Genomic DNA, 23,772 nt, shown 5'->3' on the forward strand with positions numbered 1-23,772 from the left:
GTGTCGGTGAAGCGGGCTAGCTCACTGCGCTAGCTCCACACAGGATGATTCGCTGGATCCGACAACAGCTGGTACGATCCTTTTAAACTAGTTTATTATTACACAATCTCACTGCTTTGGTGTTGCTTAGTCGTATCAGTGCGTTAGCTCCGGGCTAGCGTGTAATGTCCGGCGAATTAAATCATTTCGCAACTAATTAAATTACGTTTAATTAGACACAGGTTATCGTTTTGCTTAAATGAAACGATTTATATGTTGTGAGGTGTTTATTCTGAAGCGTATGGCGTTATTTTACGAGGGCATGAATAAAGAGTTAATGTACTGGTTTTGTTTAATGGTTGTTTTGGAGGGAAGCGCGAGGGGTTTGCGGCAGAGCTCGCGTGCAGACCCTCGTGATTGCGGCTTGTTTATTTGGTTGTTTTGTCTGTTTATGTTTTGATTCTGTTGATGACAGTTGTGTTTCATAAATCTACGGACTTTTTGTCCGCAACAAATGATGTTTTTCATGCGCTTTAATCATATTTCTAGAAGTTTGAACTTGACTTGTAGACTGTAATCTGTTGAGATTGACTTGTTGACTGTACATGCTTTGCTTTTCGCAAAACAGTTGCTTTTTTTTCTCAAAAGTGTGTTTCACCAAGAAATGTAGGCTAATTTGCTCGCAAAACTGTTGCATTCCCCTGACAAACTTTGTGTTCGCTAGCAAAATATTTACATTTTCTCGCAAAACTGTTGCGTTCCCTTGACAGATTGTGTGTTCGCTCGCAAAACTATTGTTCGTTTGAAAAACATTTGTGTTTTCTTCCCAAAACTTTGCGTTCATTTGAAAAACATGTGTTTTCTCTCAAAACTATTGTATTCCTTCCAAAACTGCGTTCATTTGAAAAACATTAACGTTTTCTCGCAAAACTATTGTATTCCTTCCAGAAACTTTGCGTTTGTTTGAAAAATATTTGCGTTTTCTTCCAAAAACTTTGCGTTCATTTGAAAAACATAAACGTTTTCTTGCAAAACTATTGTTCGTTTGAAAAACATTTGCGTTTTCTTCCCAAAACTTTGCGTTCATTTGAAAAACATTTGTTTTCTCGCAAAACTATTGTATTCCTTCCAAAACTGCGTTCATTTGAAAAACATTAACGTTTTCTCGCAAAACTATTGTATTCCTTCCAGAAACTTTGCGTTTGTTTGAAAAATATTTGCGTTTTCTTCCAAAAACTTTGCGTTCATTTGAAAAACATAAACGTTTTCTTGCAAAACTATTGTTCGTTTGAAAAACATTTGCGTTTTCTTCCCAAAACTTTGCGTTCATTTGAAAAACATTTGTTTTCTCTCAAAACTAATGTGTTCCTTCCAAAAACTTTGCGTTCATTTGAAAAACATTTGTGTTTTCTCGCAAAACTATTGTATTCCTTCCAAAAACTGCGTTCATTTGAAAAACATTAACTTTTTCTCGCAAAACTATTGTATTCCTTCCAGAAACTTTGCGTTCGTTTGAAAAACAAACGTTTTCTTGCAAAAACTTTGCGTTCATTTGAAAAATATATGCTTTTTCTCGCTAAAACTATTGTATTCCTTCCAAAAACTTTGCGTTAGTTTGTAAAACATTAACGTTTTCTTCCAAAAACTTTGCGTTCGTTTGAAAAACAAATGTTTTCTCGCAAAACTATTGTTCCTTCCAGAAACGTTTGTTTGTTTGATAAACATTAGCGATTTCTCGCAAAACTGTTGCGTTCTCCAGTCTAGAGAAATCAAAAGCACTGAAATGTTGTTTTCCTCCCACCTCATATTATTTCCATCACAAATGTTTCGCCAGCGAACGGAAAGTTTCTCAGCGAATCACAAAAGCCGGTTTGCGAAAGAATGTGAAAGAAAGCATTGAAATAAGGTTTCCTTTGATTAATAAATGTCTTTTCATGACCATAAAATACATTAAAACATCTTTGCTGTACTTCTACAGTTAGGCTATGTTTTAAGGAAGTGTTGCGTCACACTTATGTGATGACGGTTAGCTGTATAACTACTCAGTTTTCATTTGATATTGCTAATAAGAGAATGATGTCATAGCATCTGCACCCAGTGTGTGAGCATGAGCATGTTGTGTTAATGTTCAAACGACAATCGCTTTGATTTGTAAATGGAGTATTTCCTCAATTAGAGAAAATAGTTGTATAAAATAAGTGTAATATTTCCTTATTGTGATGGTTTCTGCACTTCTCAGTCGGCTTACAGTAATTTACAGATGCTTCCAGAAGACTATAAAAAGTAGACCACTGATTTCTCTTATCTGGATTGTGTGTGTGAAGGTTGTTGTCTTGCCTCAGGAAGTGTGTTTTATTCAGTGGTGTTGTGAGAGACTCTGTGGCTGCAAACCTGCTGTTGACTGTACACGTTTAGTGGAGGTGGAAAAAGCAGAACCACATCTCTGTTTTTCTCATGATTCAGGTGTCTCTTCTTATCTGTAATTGGGTTTGTACTGAGTATTTGGTATATTTTTATATAAAAAATGAAAATGCAATGGATGCCCGCAGGGCAGTGTTGCAATTCAAGGGTTTTCTGAACTTCCCTCATTCGACAGCACTGAAATGACAGACTTCCCAGTGTTCATTGTAATGTTAATGTCGAGTATGAGCATCCAGTGAGTAGCCTAAGTCTGTTGTTCATATAGCTCAAGTCGGTAACACACCTTGTGGATTCAGTGCCTCTCTCTTTTACACACATTATTGCGTGTCCTAAAAACACATCTGGAGCATCAGTGCATCTGTGTCGGCCTTAAAGAGATCGTTCACCCCAAAAATAAAAGTTGTGTTGTTATTTACTCGTCCTCATGTTGTGCCAGACCCATAAGACTTTTGTTCATCTTCTAAACACAGATATATTGTTCACACTTTTACGCCGCAATGAGTTGTTTTTCGCAGTTTATTGGGCTTAATAACTGTCAATTAAGTCACACGTAGCTGAAGTCACGACAGCATTCAGCGACGTTATCAAAAGTAGCGATGGCCATATCACCGGGAAGTTTTATCACAATTAACGGCGTGCCTGGTCATATAGCATAGTGCTATTGTGAAATCACAAAGTCTGCGATTCAATTAAAGGTCCCATGACATGGATTATTTTATTGTTTTATAATGTTTCCTGGAGTGCCCTTATAATGTTAGTATGTTTTAAAAAAAAAAAATGTCCTAGCCTGATTTTAGCCTCTGATTTGAACGCTCTGTTTGAAGGGGCGTGTCTGCTGTGAGACTTCAGTGTAAACGCCCACTGCTGTGATTGGCTGTGAGACTTCAGTGTAAACACCCACTGCTGTGATTGGCTGACATGCTTTCATATGAAATATCTAGCATTACATGTGGAACTCTCTCGAAAACTTTTACTATTACAGCTATTATACGTTTTTACTATTACAGCTATTATACGTTTTTACTATTACAGCTATTATACGCTTTTACTATTACAGCTATTATACGCTTTTACTATTACAGCTATTATACGCTTTTACTATTACAGCTATCGGTATTAACGAATCGTGAGAAGTTTAAGTATTTAGATCTATTCCCATCACATAAAGGTTGCAGTGATGAGCATTATGCAGATGACAGCCTGTTGATCGCGTGAATGAAGATCTTATCATTGCAACGCAGTTTCTGCACTCTCAATAATGATTTCACCAATGCAAACATGAGGTCAGTACAGTAAGAGCTTCGTTGTGCAGCGTAACAGCATCATTGATTTCACAATGAGTTTTGGCAAGTGTCCATTTTAACAGTGTTTTATAGCCTATATAAAACCATGATTACTTGCTTTTGATACTTTATTTGAACCAATTATTATTGCCTCATTGTTATTATATATATATATGTATTTTAAATCATTTTACAGGCTATTTTTCGCTTGTCTATTTTTATTACCACAAATTATGATAACTCCTCAATTAATCGTCAAAATAATCGACAGATTACAGATTAATAGCGAATGACAGCCCTAGTTTCAAATATGTTACTGTATATTTACTGTTTTTTCTTATTAGATTGACTAGATGCAGTGTTGGTGAGCAGAAGAGACCTCTCTCAACATTACATTTGAACATTAGTGTGCATCAGTGTGATGATGACAGCGGATGTATGTTTATTTTTGGTGACGTGTGTGTTCAGGTGCTTGTTTCTGTGGATTATCACGTAGGATTGGTTCATATCTAGAGACCAGGATGTTTAAGTCAGTAAACACCTTATAACCACAGCATTGTTGTGAGTTTTGCATAAGCAGTAACCACTCAGATTTTCTTCAGATTTGGAAACAAATCTAGCTTGAGTTGATCAGTTTACAGAGCTTTACTCCTCCTTCCATCCACCGCCTCATTAACACACGGCTGCTAATGCTTCTTCGTGTGTGTGTGAGTCACGGGAAGTGTGCGCTCGGAGTCAGAGCACTAAAGCCTAATGTGATCTGTTTGCTTTTCTGGTGCCGACGTCCTCTTACACAAGCTCATCTGCTGCCGTACCAGCTGTTTCCAGCACATCATGACTCAGAATTAACCATATAGGCTACATATAGTTTTTGTTTTTAATAATATGTTTGTTTAATGTGATCATTATTCCATTGAATATATTCTATGTAAATGTGGCTTGATGTTCAATAACGATGAGTGAATGCTCTTGGTCAGAGTGCCTGTCTGGTGAGGTATAAATGTAAATATGGTAGGAGTGTGTATGTAAACAGACAGGACATCTGGTGTGTCTCATAATATTGGATCTGTGCATTAGATCCTGAAGTGTAACGGCAGCTGAATAGAGTCAAAAACAATTAATTTCCTCAAAATATAGATTGTTAATGATAACTTGTAAACCTGTGTCCACCAAAGCGTATTTTTCACGCATCTGGAGTATTTTTCCAATTGTTTTCAATGGGAACGCCAGGAGCGTAACGAGAAGCTGAGCGTCTATTTCACGCTGAGCACTCGCCGTTTTTTACAGGTCAACGAGAGTTGAAGAATGTTCAACTTTGGGTAAAACGTAGCGCTCATCGTTGGCACTTTTTACCCAGCCTTCCAATCACAGCGGAGGAGGGGCGGGACTAATGCCACACTGACCAACCGCCACATTCTGCATTTACAACGTCAACCGATGACAACAAGAAGCATAATCATTTAAAACAAGAGCCAGAGAAAATACGTTACATTGTATCGACATTTTAATATAGAAACAACACAGAAACAAAATATTTGTGAAATGAGATACTAGAAACACTTTTGCGGATATTCCGTATCATAACCATAGACTGTAAAAAAATATGGACGACGCCCCTTCGCTCTCTTCCATTGGTGAGAAGTGAAGCCGCCAGTGTCCCGATATGGCGCTGACATCTTGGGGCTTGAGTCTGCGCAGTAGCGATCTCGGGACCAGACCGGCGCAGGAAGTAAAGCCGCGAAATCAAGGCCCCGCCCCCTCACTCTCGGTGAGAAATAATTAATTATAGAAATTTAGATATTAAATTTAAAGCTCCAATCTCCTCAGTCCTCCGAAGATCCTGAAAAAAAGTCTGTTGGTGCTTCGGTGACTACTTCGCTCAGAGAACCTGTCAATCACAGCTGTCAATCATGATGTCACACCACCGTTTTTATAGCATCAAATAACTAACTAAAAACCAACTTATTTTTAAAAACAAACACTTGAATTTACATCAGCGTCATAAAAACTACAGTAAATGACAGAAACCACCTTCGGAAAATTTGAAGTGTAATTCAATTGTTTAGTTGGTCTCACATCCCGTTGAATAACACGGGGAGGCGGGGCTTATGACCTATACTAGGACCAGTCACCGGGGGGCGATCGAGACGTTTTGGCTTCACTTTTCAGGGCTTGTGCGGCACGCTTGATCATAACAAGCAAAGCGTGATTTTTGTCAAACGTGTCATGTGCGAGACGCTGTGAAATACGCGAGCGCAACGATTAAAGACGTGATTACATAGAAAAACAATAGCCGCGTTTCCACCGAAATTACCCGGAACAATTTGTACCAGGAACTTTTTTCCCAGGAACTTTTTTTGCCCCAGACCGGTTGCTTTATGCGTTTACACTGCGGTCTAAAGTACCGGGAAGGTAAACTGCGCGCAACTCCTCCTCCCAGTCTGCGACGGACAGTAATCAGTTTTGAGCGCCACATTTATAATAAGTATGGAGGAGATTCAAACTGTGCTGCAGTTATGTATTGGTTTACTAACGAGGTAATTAACAAAACAAAATAGACGAGCACTGATACTAAAGCGTGTTCAGAAAGCTCGTATGCGTATAAAATTAGACAACGTATGTTATCAGTTATTGTGAGATGCCTGGGACGAACGCGCAAAAAAAATTCCTCTTTCGCAAATACGCTTAAAAAAAGCCCGAACCCCGTCTATCAATCATAAATAGTGACAGTCTTGTAAATAGTTGTTTGTTACTAACCTCAAAGCGCTATTTCAATCCTGTTATAGTAAATTTGTAACATGGTTTGGAGTGCCTTGCAATAGATGACAATGTGTAAACATAATGACTTAATAATAAAAGCTGTGGCAGAAAAGAGACGAGCACTGATAAAGCGTGTTCAGTAAGCTCGTAATGCTAACGTTAGATATAAAATTTGTATGTTATCAGCTATTGCGGACATTGACCATGAGATGGCTGGGACGAACGTGCAGAAAGTTTACTCTTCCACAAATACCCTTAATAAAGCCTGAAACTCGTCGCCAGTCCACCAGTTTTTTTTATTAAATTCCATATTTGCAGACAGACAACTCTTACTGCATGAAGCCACGACACGAACCGCAATAGATTTTTTAAAAAGGGAGGTTAAAAATAAATAAAATGCTGCGTGGAGTCATCCAACCAAAATGCGGCGTGAACGCAACCAATCAGCTTGTGCAGCGCACAAGTCCCACCCCTGAAAGTTCCCGAACTTTGAAAAAGTACTACCTCATGAGCAGGGACTATCGGAGGGGGAAATATTTACCCGGAACTTCATTTAGACCCTGGTTCCTGCGGTGTAAACACATCGAGTACCAGCCCAAAGTTCCTAGTTCCTGGGGAAAGTTCCTGCGGTGGAAACGCGGCTAATGGCACTTTCTGAACCAGGCCAACAAAAGCACATAATACTGGCATTTGCATCATGTATATCATTTATGCAGAGATATGGTGCCCGCATATATCTTCAATAAGGCCAGCTTCCAAAAAAAAAAAGATAAAAGTATGTGTGTAAGGAAACATTGGTTCAAAATCGTGATTAAAATGGAAGTCGTGATAGTGTTCTTTGTCCCTCATGTGAAGATGGATAGCCTTCTGACTGAATGTTCAGTCGTTTCTGAAATATGCTTGTGTTCGCCTGAGTGTGTGTGTGTGTGAACGGATGACTGGCAGGTGCTTCAGGATCTAGATGGGTCACTCCAGGACGAGTCTGCGATGGCCCTCCTCAAGCCTCCTCATTAGCTGACACTTCCCAAATGAGTGTTTAATTAAAGGTGCTTTACTGGAGAGGCAGACTCATTCTTCATAGACGGTTACGCAATGCGCAGGGCAGATGAACGCCCTCTCGAACTGTCTCTCAGTAACTGGGAATTAAGAGTAAATGTAGACAGCATACTGAAGCCGTCACACAGCTGTGCGTTAGATTTATGTGTTGGTCCGCTTGGGTCATCGCTCTGGATATTTACACGCTTTTCTGTGTACGGATCGGTTCTGAGAAGAGATGTGGCATCTCTTGTTCTCCAATTAATTTGATATGCTTAGTTAGCCGCCTTGTTGTGCTCATTTATTACTGCCTGAGTTTCATTATCTCTATAATGTGGATTATTAGCGCATGAGGGGAAAGAAGCATTTTTCTATTAACACAAATAAAAGAACAGAGTCACGGGTCACAGAAACTGTTTTAGTTTTGTGCGTTACGGAGCGGGTCCAATTATTGAAGTGTGCTGGGTCAAATATCCCTCCTAATTGTTTTTTTCTTTTAAACAGCTCCACAAAGTTTTCAAGTTTGGCATAATTAGAAAGATTATGCATATTCATTATAAAAACAATCAAATACTAAGAAATATCTTCATTTTTATTTGTTTTAGCTTATTTTAATGCTTGTTTTGAAAGTCTATATAGATTTTAAGTCTATTTTTAAGTCTATATTGAAGTATTTATTGATTTTATAAGGCATCTTGAGAACCACTGCTTTAGAAGTAGTGCTAATTTTGTTAGCTATTTTGATTTAGTCTTTAGTTTAGTTTAGTTTTTTTATCAACCTATCCTGTTTTATTTTAGTCTAGTTCAAGTCAATGACGTCTTGAGACCCGTTCACACCAAGGACGATAACTATGATGATAATGATAAAGATGAAATATAAAAGAATAGCAGAGTGCACATCACAATGAGAACGGCCCAGAGAAACAATATTGTTGGAAACACTTTCAGAACGATTTTTTTGTACAGCTGATGAACAATAAAAACATTGACAGCCAATCAGAATCCATCCTGCTTTGAAGAGCTCGAGCATTTAAAGTGTCGGACGTCAAAACTGTTATAATAAACTGCTAATATAGTTATCTTTATAGTTACCGTGTAAACAGTCTTTAGTAATGCTGTATATTATATATTATTATACAAATTAACACGCACTCTACTTATGAAAAAAAAAAAAAAAAAAAAAATATATAAACTCTCCAAAGCTAAAACGGTGAAATTCAAATTGATGGACTTACAAACTAAACGTCCATTCACTGCCATTATAAAGCTTGGAAGAGCCAGGATATTTTTTAATATAACTCAGATTGTATTCGTCTGAAAGATGATGTCATACACCTAGGATGGCTTCAGGGTGAGTAAATCATGGGCTAATTTTCATTGTTGGGTGAACTATCCCTTTAATTCCAAATTATGTTAATGTTTTAAAAAGGTCAATGAACATTTTTCATCATATTTTTCATCAAATGAACACTACGTGGAGCTGCAGCGCTGCTTATTTAGGATATTTCCTTATCTCAAAGAAACATTATGCAAAATTCACAGTTTGGTTCGGTACGACACAGTGGTGTCGCGGTTCGGTACGGCACAGTGGTGTCGCGGTTCGGTACGACACAGTGGTGTCGCGTTTCGGTACGACACAGTGGTGTCGCGTTTCGGTACGGCACAGTGGTGTCGCGTTTCGGTACGGCACAGTGGTGTCGCGGTTCGGTACGGCACAGTGGTGTCGCGGTTCGGTACGGCACAGTGGTGTCGCGTTTCGGTACGACACAGTGGTGTCGCGGTTCGGTACGACACAGTGGTGTCGCGGTTCGGTACGTTTTCGATACAGCAAAAAGAAAGAAATGCCAGAGAAATGTCCTTGATTTAAAAAATAATAATAATTAATTAAAAGAAGAAATATTTTTAAATAAGTGTGAGTTTTCCTTCATCTTGAAACTTTTGGGGGCGAAGGATGAACAAATAATGTTTTGGTCATCACATTATTTATTTTTTAAATATGATAATATTTGAGTTTTGAAGTGCTGGAAAAAGATGTGACATAAAAGCATTTTACTATTCCTGCCACACTTCCATGGTTACAGTCAGTGTTACTACAGTAAAGCCATGGTGAATGTTACTGATATGTGGACTTAAAGCCTATAATTACTTATATTCATTATAGTAGTTCATTCATGGCACAATTTTTCTCCCGGTTTCCACGCCAGCGCTGTTTGATCTAATGGAGGTCTACGGTTAATAAAGGAGAAAGTTGAACACTTCTCTCTAGATCTCGCAGTGATGTTATTACGTCAGTGGTGAACTCGAATGTTTTCTTCCCTGGATCTCTTAGCGCTGTCACTGTGTAGGAACAGTGTTTGATCAAGATCGGCTCGCGCTGGGCCAAACTCATGAACGGTCCAAAATAATGAATTTCGTTCCGCTTTCAATTACGTTTGCCATTTGATGTTGGGCAATGTTGTGGTGGTTGTGCCAGATTTTGGTCGCATCTGCAGGAAAAATGATCCAATGAATCGTTCGGTTTGTAATGAGTACCGAACCGAAAGCCTCAATGCGAATACGTGTATCGTTACACTCATACAAAATACCCATTTCAAACAATTGCTCATCCACTGATTAATACAAAGCAATTCAAACACAGATTAAAATGTCCAACTGAATGGAAGATTCTCCACAGAGTTGGTCGTGATATTATGTTTTTAAAAATGCAGGTTATATATATTTTATTCCCCTTGATAATCCATATTTGTTTCTCGTACATCACTATAGTGAAGAAAAGATCTGTCGTTACTTCTGTCTGATTGTGATGAAATATGTGGTGTGCCAGGCGGCTTACTTGAGTTTGGAGGTCTTCCTTCCTCAAACATTTTTTTTTTTTTTTAGTATCTTTAGAAGTATTAGTTCACTCTCCTAACAAATCTATGAATCAGTTAAGATGGGTTGGTAATCACAGCACAGTTTTGAGAAAAGGAGCTCAAGATGTTCATGTTGGCACACAGAATGAGTTCCAGCGTCTTGGAAAGTGTGGAGGGGAAATGGTGCGGATGAGTCCAAGGATTCAGACTGTAATTGAATGCATGTGTTGCCAATGGGGTTTGGATGACGTGGCGAGACTTCCCTGCCTTCTCTGGGCTTGATTCAGTGGAAGACACACACACACACACACACCAGCTGTTCAGATTTCAGGAGAACGATTTGCATAAAGCACCAGGTGGACTGAGAGTTTGTGTCTATGCAAAGAGCCATCACATGCTTTTGGTGTTCAACCCCCCCCCCCCCCCCCCCCCCAAAAAAAAACATTTCTTAAGAATTTTCTCATGATTTTCTCTTAAACATGTGGTGAAATCTGTGAAATTTGATGTGCAAAACAGGTCTATTGTCAAAAGTGTGGTGATGCATGAAGCACAGCTCACACTGAAGTCACTAATCAAACATCTTTCTGCTGGTCAACACGCCCAACTATTAGTGGGTTCCTATTAAAAAAAGACTTGATTTCCCCTGTGAATTTTTTTTTTTTTTTTTGCATAACACGTGTAGTATTACCTTGTATTTACGTAAAGCAGCATCCGGACTCAAAGTAAGTGTGTTTTGGTGCACCACCACGGTGGGGCGTTTGACAAGTTGACCGGCACAGCTCTACATTATGGTGATCTGCAATCGATGCAAAAAGATGGCCTTTGAGTTGATCAGGGAGTCTTCAGCAAGAACCATACCAAAGCCTCTTATTTTCTTTAAAATGTATCTTAAAATTATCTTAAATCCCTGATTTCCACACACAGTCCAAGTCTGAGAGTCACTTATGTGCGTCTGGCCGGCGTCTGAAAGCAATAGCAATTCAGTAGTGAGTGATTGAACTCTCGTGTGCCATGAAAGTGCTTCCCCTAAATGAATTGTTTGCTGCACACTAGCTGAATTAATAATGACTTTGGCAGAGCGTTATGTGCGGCCATCAGGCTCTCAGCTTCAGCTTACCATTTTTCCATAAGCTTTAAGATTATATCACTGATTCAGCAACATATATGTGGCCCTGGACCACAAAACCAGTCACAACTCGCCAGGGTTTATTTGTGGCAATAGCCAACAATACATGTACATGTACGGGTCAAAGTGATTGATTTTTCTTTTATGCCGGAAATCATTAGGATATTAAGTACAGATCATGTTCCATGAAGATATTTTCTACATTTCTTACCGTAAATATATAAAAAAATATATATTTTTGTGAGTGAATGCATCAAAATCGCGAACATAAATGCACAACTTTAAAGGAGATTTTCTCAATGTTTAGATTTTTTTGCACCCTCAGATTTTCCAATAGTTGTATCTCGTCCAAATATTGTCCTATCCTAACAAACCATACAGATGATGTATAAATCTCAATGTCCAAATATTGACTCTTGTGATTGGTTTTGTGGTCCATTTTAGTAAAATAGGCTCCGCCCACAACGTTCTTTTTGCCTCCCTTAGCGACCGTGAATCGAAAGTTCAACTTCTTTTCGATAATTATTCTTTGAATTTCCATCGAGTTTCGTTCCGATCGGCCTCCGTTAACCTGGTCTAATAGGTGCTCAAACTTCATTGGCCAATGGCGGCCATGTTTTTCGAGATATTCCAATGTCCTCATAAACATACATGGCACTTTGGACCAAGACACTGCATACCAATTTTCAAGTCAATCGGACCAACTTGGTGGTCATAGCCCTTTTCATGTTTTTTTCATGTTATAGCGCCACCTAGTGTTCAATAATTTTTTTCACCCGATCGGAACCAAACCAGTGCAGGAATGTTCAAAATGACGTTATATATTGCTCTAGATGAAATGTTGAGCATGTTGTTGATTTCTCAAGGCCTGACCCGTCTCTCCTCATCTCTTCCAGGGCTTTGACCCTCCCCATCAGAGTGACACACGCACCGTTTACATAGCAAACAAGTTCCCACAGCATGGCCATTATATTCCTCAGAGGTTTGCAGACAACAGGATCATTTCCTCCAAGGTAAGACAGCAGATCTACAGTCATGTGACTCACGTGTGCATGTGTTTCAGGAGAATTTGACAGTGAAATCCTCCACACTGTTGTTGTTTTCTCTCTATAGTACACCATATGGAACTTTGTGCCCAAGAATTTGTTTGAGCAGTTCAGAAGAATTGCCAATTTTTATTTTCTCATCATCTTCTTGGTTCAGGTAAGCTCTCAGTTCACTCATAACCTAACTCATATTCACAAGATGCGAATTGGGAATGCAAATTACACGGGTATATGTGACTTGTGCATCTGATTTTCTGCAATTAATCAAATTTTGTGAATATAAATGTGGTGGTGCATATTGCAAATCATAGTTTGAATAAATTGCTGTTTGCAAATATACAAGCTGTCTTGTGAATGTGAATTAGCTTGCGGATTTGTAACCAATATTTTGTAAATAAATACATTTGAGGCTATTTTTGCTCCATAAATCCTTGGTTTGAAAAGATAATGCGGGTTCAGCATCATCAGTGTTGGATGTCTTCCAGTAAGTAAAGATTATGTTCACTACAAACACCGCAGTCGTGGGTTAAAACACAACACTCATCTCATCTCTCAGTCTCTCTGTGTCATGAGACCAGGAAATAACATGATATTTTGCTCTAAATTTGTGTTATTTTACTTAAATCGACTATCCTGAATCGACTATTCACGTGTTTGATATTAATATAATTACTTAAAATATCGGAAAATGGGTTGAGTTTCAGAGCTGGCAAAGAATATTATTTGTAACTTTGTTTCTACATTACAGAGAAATGTTAAACCAGAATAATGAGACTTAAAAATGTAAATGAACACTCATAAAGCTTGCCACAGCACACCGGCAAAAGTATTGATTATGAATGAGTGTCATCAGCGTCGACTGCAGAGATAATAGAGAGAAATGCACGATATGTTAAACATGTACTAAGTCAGCTTCCACTCTCCGCACACACACTTGGATATGTGCTTAATAATAGCGCACAACCTTTTATAAGTTAGCATTAATATAAGAGAGCGGCCATATAAAATGGCTAACGTTAGGCTACGACGTGCATGTTTCAAATGTTAGCCATGTTTGAGTTCAATCGATCTTAAATACACGTAACCTTACATGTTAAACATGTTTCCTTGTTCTACGAAAGGACATGTCTGTGGATAGTGTATGACACTGAACGCTGTCTCTAACCAGACACTCTCTCTCACCCACAGTTGATGATTGACACACCCACTTCCCCTATAACTAGTGGACTTCCCCTTTTTTTTGTCATCACAGTAACTGCCATCAAACAGGTGAGCACATGAGCGTTCTCCAAATGTGCTTGTTTGACAGCTCATGCGTGACGCTTGATTGGAGGATAACCATGTAGTTGTGTGTTTTTCATAATCCTGCTCACACACACGCAGGGGTTTGAAGACTGGCTGCGGCACAAAGCTGATAATGAAGTGAACGGAGCACCTGTGTTTGTTGTGCGCAGCGGCAGTCTGGTCCAGACCCGATCCAAGAACATCCGAGTGAGTCCAGGCCAACGCCACTGCTAACAGACGTTCAGAAAACACCTCATACTTGCAGTCATGTTAATAAACACAGTGGATCCATTGTGTGATGCCATGTTGGTTGATCTTCCTCACTCTGAACTTCACCCTGTGTTCTTTAGGTTGGTGATATTGTGAGAGTAGCCAAAGATGAGACGTTTCCTGCAGATCTGGTGCTCTTATCATCTGACCGGGCCGAGGGGACGTGCCACATCACCACTGCTAGCCTGGACGGAGAGACCAACCTGAAGGTCTGCTTTCTGCTCATGAACACTGGACTTATCAGAGCACTTAGTCAATCAACACGTGACTTGTCGTCACTATGCACCGAAATTTTGGTGAAATTGTTTTCGGCCCAAACAGCAACTTTTCAGTTTTGGCGGAAATGGTTTTGGAGGGCCAAAATTATTGATGGAAATAATGACGTTTAATTAGCGAATCTCAGATTTTCTTGATTTTAATCGATACTGATTTGGATTCTTAAGTCTCAAGATCAATCTTTAACTCTATAAGCTATTTTTAGGGGTTCAAGCGTGTAGCGCTGAAACCGTGTTGTAATGAGCCATGATTATGAGATTAACTTTCGCAAACTAGTCCTAGGCTTTTGGCTCAACCTCGATAAAACCCCTGCGGCACAATTCTCGGGACTCTCTTGGTCAATATTTATCCCAAAAAAATTCAACTTTGGCTTTTGGATAGTTATTAGTTGAGGCATTTAGAAAATAGGCATAGCCAAGTCCACCCAAAAGTCTATCAATCCTAAATTAAAACTCGAAACTTCACGAAAATAGGTGAGAACGTGCGACATTTGATTCTAAACAAGCATGCACACTTTAATGGGGATCGGCCCGTAATTGAGGCTATAACAGTTAAAAAGCTTTTCCTCTCTAAATTGGCTGTAAATGGTCTTTTCCATCAATTATCTTGGTAAGTTAAAGAAAACATTATACCTTTTTACGCTTGTGCTTAAAGGCCTTAAAACACTTGAACCCAGATAATTGCTGCTCTGTCTCTGTTTAGTTTCTGTTTTTACATAAAACTAAACATTAATTGTAGCTCACCTGACATAGAATAAACACATTAAGCTTTGCTACTGTTAATATGAAACATCTCAGCTTTCAAATTCTGTCTGTTTCTCTCGAACCACAAACAAGAAATACTGTTTAATGTGTCGTGACGGATCGCTGTAGCGCGTCAGTTCAAGCGGCATGTGAATCATCACTGCCTCTTTACTACTAGTTACAGCACCAAATACACATGAATGAACATCACAATGTGGAAATATACAGAACAACTTACTGAAAACTGTCATGTCTCATGATCAGTGTTTCAACCGCAGAAAGAGGTCAATAAAACAGCTTGTAAACATATCACTCAACATCACATTTACCTCAGGAAAGTCATTCAATGCCCATAAACGTATTACTTCGCTAGAAAGAATAACTCAAGAGAAGAGCATTCTGACAAATAAATGCACTATATTATATATTCATTATAAAATATAAATTCTTAAGATGATTGTAACTTCTGTGCCTGCTGTCCAGCTACCGTTAGTATAGCATGTGTGTGTGTGTGATCTAACGCTGGATCTGCTGATGTGCAGACCCATTATGCGGTGCCAGAGACGGCTGTGTCTCAGTCGGTGTCGCGGCTCGAGTCTCTGCAGGCCGTGGTGGAGTGCCAGCAGCCGGAAGCTGATTTATACAGGTGACACCACTCACACACAGCTTCACACTCATACTCATCCACGTGTGATTTTAGAAGTGCTGACACAGCACATTCTCGCTTATCAGGTTTGTCGGGAGAATAACAGTAACCCAACAAGGAGAGGAGATAGTCAGGTAAGACATCTGAGATCAGCACGCTTTACACTGGATGATAGAAAGGCTCAGCACAATGTATTGAAATATTCATAAAAAGTAAAAATGTTTATTTATAATCTAATTAAAAATAGTTATTTCTTTTTAAATGTTTTTTTTTTTTTAAAGTATTTAGGTTATTTATTTATTTATTTATTTATTATTATTTTTTGTTAATCTTTTCAGACCTTTAGGACCAGAAAACCTCCTGCTTCGAGGAGCAAGATTAAAAAACACCAAAGAAATATTTGGTACGGCATTATTTCTTTCCAACTTAGGACATTTAGAGTCGACATGAATCCAAAATGGACCATATTTACTTTCATAATATATGTTTGCGACTTACACCACAAACAAGTGTTTGTATTCTTACATCAAAATTGTGAACTCTTTCCTTTTCTGCTGACATTATGAATTGGTCTCAGTTCTCAACCTCCTGTCCTTCTCTATGAGTGGGTGAACATGTAAGAGGAGTAAGGATAGGGGGAGTTAATATTAGCATGTATGCTGTAATTGGCTTTGATGCTGGAGTATAACTGGTCTGGCATCATGCAGGTGTGGCGGTGTACACGGGCATGGAGGCCAAGATGGCTCTGAACTACAAGTGCAAATCCCAGAAGAGATCTGCGGTAGAGAAGTATGCGTTCCCATGCTCTCCCTCTGCAGTTCAGTGATGCTCTGTCATGGCTACATCGTCTCTCTCGTGTCTCTTGTGCAGATCCATGAACACGTTCCTCATCATCTACTTGGGCATTCTGCTGTTTGAAGCCATCCTCAGCACTATCTTGAAGTACGCCTGGCAGGCCGAGGACAAGTGGAACGAGCCGTTTTACAATCGCAAGACTGATCAAGAGAGAAACAGCAGCCAGGTCATTTTAATAAAGCGTTTACACTTGGCTAATGATGGTTATATTAGTACTAGTGCTGCCAATCAATAAAAAAAAAGATTAGTCTTTAATCCCAGTTAAAAACACTTATGTTTTTTATATATTTTATAATGTAATAATTTCACAGTTAATCTCCAAATTAATGTAGACAACATAAAGACAGTATATTTTAAATACTTGTTTAATGGCATCTTTTTATGAATGAAGGCCAGTGTCACTCATACTAATACAGCTACTGACTGTAACTAGCCAAAGGATGACAGAAAACAACTGATGCTGCGTTAAAGGATAATTCTGGTATTTAGCACTTTGAGTCTCTTTTCTGGTTTGTTTTGGATGAACTAGTGGACACAGAAATGTTGACGATGGTCCTGTCTCGACTTTTTGACTTTTTGACAGCCACTCTGAAGCGGTCAAAGGCGATTCTAAACCAGTCAAAAAGTCGAGACAGGACCCATCGTCAACATCTCTGTGTCCACCACTCTAGTTCATCCATAACAAACCAGAAAAGAGACTCAAAGTGCTAAATACCGGAATTATCCTTTAAATATTTTAACGCGTTAAACTGAACATAAATGTATTGCATGCGTTAATGTTGACAGCCCTAATTATTACATTTGAAGAATTACACTTTAGCATAGGTGGCAGCTGGCGGCTCTTTGATGGCCACAAAACTAGAAGGTTTTATTCAAGTTTGGTGGCGATTTTTCTCCTCACAGATTTTGAAGTTTATTTCGGACTTCCTGGCGTTCCTGGTGTTGTACAACTTCATAATCCCAATCTCGCTGTACGTGACTGTCGAGCTGCAGAAGTTTCTGGGCTCTTTCTTCATCGTTTGGGACTTGGATTTATACCATGAAGAGAGTGACCAGAAGGCTCAGGTCAACACGTCAGACCTCAATGAGGAGCTGGGCCAGGTGTGTGTGTGTGTGTGTGTGTGTGTGTGTGTGTGTGTGTGTGTGTGTGTGTGTGTGTGTGTGTGTGTGTGTGAGAACTGTTTGGCCAGCTGTAGTTCTGCCTGAGATGACTGAAACTATACTAATGTTGCGCCCGCAGGTGGAGTATGTTTTCACGGACAAAACGGGAACCCTCACCGAGAACGAGATGCAGTTTAGGGAGTGCTCCATCAACGGTATCAAATACCAGGAGATCAACGGGAAGCTCGTGCCTGAAGGAATGACAGAAGATTCCGCAGACGGATCGGTGCCTTGTTTGGTATGTCTTCATGTCTGATGCAATTCTGTTGGTGAGGATAGTGACGCAGAAATTACACACTTCACCTTTAATTTAAGATTAGCCATTTCATTTTCAAAATGATCTTTTTAATAATTATAGCCACAAGCAGCAATTATCTGGGTCAAAGCACAGTTGAAAGACATTACCAAAATAGCAAAAGAACTAGGGATGCACGATATATCAGGCTCTCAAAAATTACATAAAAATGTGGATTTAGATTTATCGACCAATATATCGGTTATCGGCTTTCAAATATAAAGAATTATCGGTTATCGGTATCGGCCAAAATCCTGTGGATGCTATGGTCCTGTGGATGCTATGTGTTTGCTACACCTGTGTTTAAGTCACAGTTGCACTATTAGGAGTTTAAGATTTATTTATAGCTTTGGAAGTTCATGAGGTTTGTCAGGTATCCTCATAATGTTTCATGAAGTTTGGATGATGTGATCGCAGATTAGTCAGTATTCGCTGGGGGCGTGGCCTAGAGTGCCCAAAAGCCTATCATTCCTAGAGGAAAACGCAGCACATGCGAGACATGATTCTAGAGAAGCATGCAAACTTTTATGGAAATAGGGCCATAATTGGGGCTATAAAAGCTTTAAAAAAACATATATTTCCTTAGTAAATTAAATGTACTTAAAGCGCTTGAACCCTGATAATTGCTGCTTGCAATTTAGATTATTTAGATGAAGTATGACCTATTTTCTTGAGAAATGTTAAACATTGCGGTGATCACATTCTTCAACCAGTCATGTTTTAAGGTGTGTGTGTGTGTGTGCACATTTCAGAACAGGGAAGAGGAGTTGTTCCTGAAAGCCGTCTCACTGTGTCACACGGTGCAGATCAGTTATGATCAAACAGATGGACCTGGAGACCCGTTCTCACACGCCAATGGCTTCTCGCCTCAGATGGAGTATTATGCCTCCTCTCCTGATGAGAAAGCACTAGTGGAAGCCACCAAGAGGTGAGATCACAGTGTCCATCTCACCTACTGCCAAACACACACTTTTGACCCTAACTGTTGAAATATTTGACCACTGTTTGAAGAACTTGTGTGTGTGAACAATTCCTTTAAATTATGTTTTTGACTGCAGGATGGGTGTCACATTCATGGGAAGCCATGGAGAAATCATGGAGATTAAAACATTTGGAAAAGCAGAGAAGTACGTCTAACTATAGTGACGTTCATTTTAGGCCACTGAATATAATGTTTAGAGCATCTCCACAGCTTTCGGAGTTGTGTGTTGAACAGCTGTCGTTCCTCACGCAGGTACAAGCTCCTCCACGTCCTGGAGTTTGACGCGGACCGCAGGAGGATGAGCGTGATCCTGCAGACGCCCTCAGGCATGTGCCTCTGAACACGCATGCGCTGTTTATCAGCGAACCGCAGACTTGCCTAATGATGTGCCGTCTCTCATCAGGTGAAAAGGTGCTGTTTACAAAGGGAGCCGAATCAGCCATCCTCCCCTACGCCAAGAGCGGCGAGATCGACAAGACCCGAGTCCACGTGGATGAGTTCGCTCTGGTGAGCGCTCGAGATCATGCTCTCATTCTTGCTTTCTAGCTCAGTCTAGATGGTGATGCTTGCAAAGTGTCACTGTTGCTCAAATGGACAAACTTCAGTGTACAACTCGTCCTCATCAATGGATTTTCGGACTTAAGGAGGAGTGTTTTTTAGAACCGAATGACAGGTGTTGAGATCTGATTGATTGCCGTTTCTTGACGAAAATCCACTGGGAAACCGGCATTTTGTCAGTCAAAAATAGTCGATCTCCGAATGCACCGTAACAGGGAGGAGAGTAAGGATGGAAAGCTCCTAAAGCTTAGTTCCATATAAATTCACAGATAATTTGTTGTTTTGTCGTTAGTGAAAATCAATATTGACCTTGTATTTGAAAAAGGATCCTCATATAAGAAGCAATACTAAAATTCAGAGTCGGTTCATTCGCATTCGGAGATCGACTATTTTTGACTGACAAAATGCCGGCGGACAGAAACAACAACAGATACAGTGAGATGTTCAAAATCTTTCTTTTTAGTAAACTCTGTGTACACACAATGTTGTCAATGCTGGAGTTCATGTGTAGAGCCGCTGGTGAGACTTCCAGCACAGTTTCATGTTGTGTCGAGCCTTCTTAGTGTTTTAAAAACAGCGATTTTTGATGCTATCATAGTCGTGCCCCAAACACTCCCATTCAAGAGGCAATCTGACCGAAAACGAAAATACAGTCAAACTTAAAAGTGGCATTTCCATTCTAATTATACTTTTACATAAAAGTTTGCCTCGGGTAGATTCACAAAAAGAGCCTAGATTGCATTTTGGCGAGAGTTGCGCTTTAAATCCACGCTCATTCACTGCGTCATCAAGCTACACCTGTGTTATTGTTTAGAATAAGCGGTGAAACTTACACTCTGTGCCTTTAAGAAATACATTTATTCTTAATAATGTTTAGTGATTCCGTCCCCATAATATCCTAGAGATTTGGGCTGAACTACCTAGAGACACACTAGCGATCATCTCAGAGTGCCCGAGCCTCCTCTCTGACACATGGGTGTGCGAGCACCACTTTCATCACAGCGCTTAAAAGTTTATGTGGAGTTTCGAGGTCTGGTCTGAGGTCAGCTTTTCTAATTCAAGTGATGTTGATGAGAGCGGTGCGGTTAATTAGCTCAGTTTGGTGTCCTCGTTATCAGCTAAACCCATGAGAGTGTCTGCAGACCCACATCACCACTGTCTGTCACATGGTAGCACACACACACACACACACACACTGGGCAGTCTCACAGGATTGCATTGAGACTCATGGGATGTTTCAGACACAACAGCCTCATTGAAATGCTCCTCCATGCGCTGAATGTCTGTGCTTAAGAGCATTAACTTAATTATGGATGTGGATCTCAAGATTGTGGCTTCCAAGCAACGTCTTGGCCAGCAGTTCGCTGTCCGCTCTCCTTTGCATCAACTTTCGCATTACATTATTGTGTGTATAATTTAGCGGATTTTATCCTCCGTTTGGACACAAATCAGTAAAATGGGGAAGTTTTCGTGAAACTTTTGCCATCGCACTAAATTATGTTCATGCTGATTTTCCTGCGTGACTCTTGCAGAAGGGTTTGCGGACATTAGTGGTGGCCTGCAGACACTTCAGTGCGGATGAGTATCGGGAAGTGGACCGGCGGATCCATGAGGCCAGAACGGCTCTGCAGCAGAGAGAGGAGCGACTGGTGGAGGTCTTCAACTTCATCGAGAAAGACCTGGAGCTGCTGGGAGCGACTGGGGTGGAGGACAAGTGAGTCAGCACACGCACACACACACACACACACACACACACACACACACACACACACACACACACACACACACACACACACAAGAATGAGGTGGAGACCGATGTCTCATACATACAAGCACATTCATGCTTGTCAGATGAGGTTATAAATCATATTTTAAACAGGTTTCGTACTCAAGGTGCTTAAAGTGCTTGAAGTACTTGAATTTGACTTTTTGGCATTTAAAGGAACCGTATGTAAGAAATCTATTTCAATGAATCATAAAATGGCCCTGATGTGTTACTAGACATTAAGAAATCATGTTCATTTCAAATACTTATATCACTGACAACAGTAGTCCGGCCAGGATATTGTCATTTAAAAGTGAAGTTGCAGCCCTCAACTGATGTTGATGATGTCATGTTGTGTTTTGGCCTGATGCTCCACCCTCCGGCTATCTACCAATCACGAAGTCAGTAGTGTTTCGGCATCCGGGTTGCCAGCTCTGCTCTAGTTACTACAGCTGCAGCTACAAACGTGTCGGATAAAAAATGTCTAACGTTACGAAACCTAAAAGACCTCGTTATGAATCCGAAACACGTCGTGACAAAGTCCGAAAAAAAACGTACTGTGTAGGACTCGTCACTTGCCATTGGAAGCTCCTTGTAGCAGCCTACGTTCCTGCTGGATCCTGCAGCCTATCTGGCAACCTTGAGTCAGGGGGGAGGGGGAGGGGATACACCGCTCTACAGTAATTTGAAAGTGATTGCAGTACCAGTTTTGGCCACAATCTTACATACGGCTCCTTTAAATCCTGGAAAACCCTGGAAAACAGCCATATTTATGAAGAGGTACTTAAAAAGTGCTTTACTTAAAACACAATGTGTTTTCAAAAAAAATATATATATATATATTTTCACGCAAAATTAACACCGCAGCCTGTCTGATAATACGAAGTACGGCAACAATATAATATGAAATATTATTTATTGAAAAATAATAGACATTATAAACTTTTGTATTTAATATATATTATTAAATACGTTGTAAGTTGTATTTTGGATTCCTTATGTCGGTAATTTGAGTTTTTAAAATCCTTAAAAAAATTCTAAAGATAGTGTTTGATAAGTGAGATCTCGGATTGTAGTCCTTCAAAACCCCAAAAAAGTAGTGCTTGAAAAGTCCTGGAATTTCTTTTTACAGTATCCGTGCGAACCCTGTTTAAATGAACACTAATATAATAATTAATACTTTTGACTAATCCATTTAAAAAAAAAAAAATTTTAAGGCTAAAAGTGAGGTTTATAATTTTTAGAAAAGTTTGTAAAGTTGTTTGTGGTCATTTTAAGGTTTGAATGCTACTATAGATCTCGCTGTTCCCCACGCATATATGGAGTACATTTTATTCGTGTAGGGCTTTAAAGGTCCTAAAAAGGCTTAAATGCTCCATTCTGACAACACTATAGATTTGTCTCAAGCTGTTATGGCTCAGCGTAGACGGTGTAATGCTAGCGGTCGGACGATATTAGCCATTTGCTGATACGCTTTCCTGTTTCTCCTTTAAGTGTCAGAAGCGGGACTTTTATTTTGACAGCGCTGAAAGTGAGCCTTGTAGTCTGTGTGACAGTGAATGGTGAACAGTCAGTGTGATAGTGACAGCGGTGTGATGCGTTCACACTCTTCCGACACTCGCCTCCTGACGATTGGACGGCCTCTCCTGCGTCGGGAACAGGAGCCAGCGGTGAGCCAGTGTGCGGCGGCGACTGGTGATGCGGTTTGACATATCGCTGTGACTCACACAGCTCTCTGTGGACTTAAGGTCAGCCATCAATCTGTGTCTACATGCCAACAGCATCATTCAGGCTGAGGAAGGCATGCTGGGACACGGGAACGTGTCTGGAATCAGGCTGAAGTGACCGTCGTTGGGTTTCCCATGAGCCTTTTGACAAGCCATTAAAACTATTAAACCACAGAGGCACATACACATCCTCCAGAGTCTACTCAATGAGCATCATGATCCTCACACACGTCTGACAGGTCATGTGATCCGCTTCATCACGGAGGAACTGTATAGAACTATATGTAGTGAGTTTGAGTCATTTATACTATATGAGTTTGTCAGTCTTGGCTGTTTAGCGGATGGCTCTTCCGGGTCTAGGTCTCGGTGTTCATCTGGATGATGAAGCTGCATACGCTAACTCACGATCGCACAGTTTGCACACCACTTTGTCCTACACTACAGTCCAAAACCCCAAGTGCTTCCATATCGAACTCCTCAAGTTATTAGGGGTCATCATCACTCGTCTCTCATGTCGCACAGGTTGATCGCCTGCAGCCGATTGAAACTATTGCAGCGTAAAATTGGTGGGAATTTTCTTTCTAGCTTGCCTACTGCACTTTCAGAATTCTTTATTTTCTTTTTCTGCTTGTTTGTGAGTTTTGTTGCATCCATCTTTATTTATTTGTTTAAGGCGAGACACTACAGGTGAATAGGGTAAAAAATGTA

At 39.9% G+C, this 23,772-nt stretch overlaps 1 protein-coding gene across 6 annotated transcripts in view; it reads left to right on the forward strand.

The window, feature by feature from the left end:
- atp11b (ATPase phospholipid transporting 11B) overlaps positions 1-23,772 on the forward strand; it is a 58,924-nt gene that overhangs the window by 205 nt on the left and 34,947 nt on the right. For all 6 annotated transcript variants that reach the window (XM_082138089.1, XM_082138085.1, XM_082138086.1 and 3 more), the window contains exons 1-18: positions 1-71; positions 12,353-12,469; positions 12,570-12,659; positions 13,691-13,771; positions 13,886-13,993; positions 14,137-14,265; positions 15,618-15,721; positions 15,808-15,855; positions 16,060-16,124; positions 16,429-16,510; positions 16,592-16,742; positions 17,480-17,677; positions 17,817-17,975; positions 18,785-18,960; positions 19,091-19,159; positions 19,267-19,340; positions 19,418-19,521; positions 21,105-21,286. The exon at positions 1-71 is cut by the window's left edge and continues 205 nt beyond it. In XM_082138089.1, the coding sequence (XP_081994215.1) occupies positions 45-71; positions 12,353-12,469; positions 12,570-12,659; positions 13,691-13,771; positions 13,886-13,993; positions 14,137-14,265; positions 15,618-15,721; positions 15,808-15,855; positions 16,060-16,124; positions 16,429-16,510; positions 16,592-16,742; positions 17,480-17,677; positions 17,817-17,975; positions 18,785-18,960; positions 19,091-19,159; positions 19,267-19,340; positions 19,418-19,521; positions 21,105-21,286 (1,964 nt within the window). In that variant the 5' untranslated portion in view covers positions 1-44. The remainder of the gene's footprint in view (positions 72-12,352; positions 12,470-12,569; positions 12,660-13,690; positions 13,772-13,885; positions 13,994-14,136; positions 14,266-15,617; positions 15,722-15,807; positions 15,856-16,059; positions 16,125-16,428; positions 16,511-16,591; positions 16,743-17,479; positions 17,678-17,816; positions 17,976-18,784; positions 18,961-19,090; positions 19,160-19,266; positions 19,341-19,417; positions 19,522-21,104; positions 21,287-23,772) is intronic.

This window comes from Leuciscus leuciscus, assembly GCF_965113295.1.
Source record: "Leuciscus leuciscus genome assembly, chromosome: 15".
NCBI classification, from domain to species: Eukaryota; Metazoa; Chordata; class Actinopteri; order Cypriniformes; family Leuciscidae; genus Leuciscus; species Leuciscus leuciscus.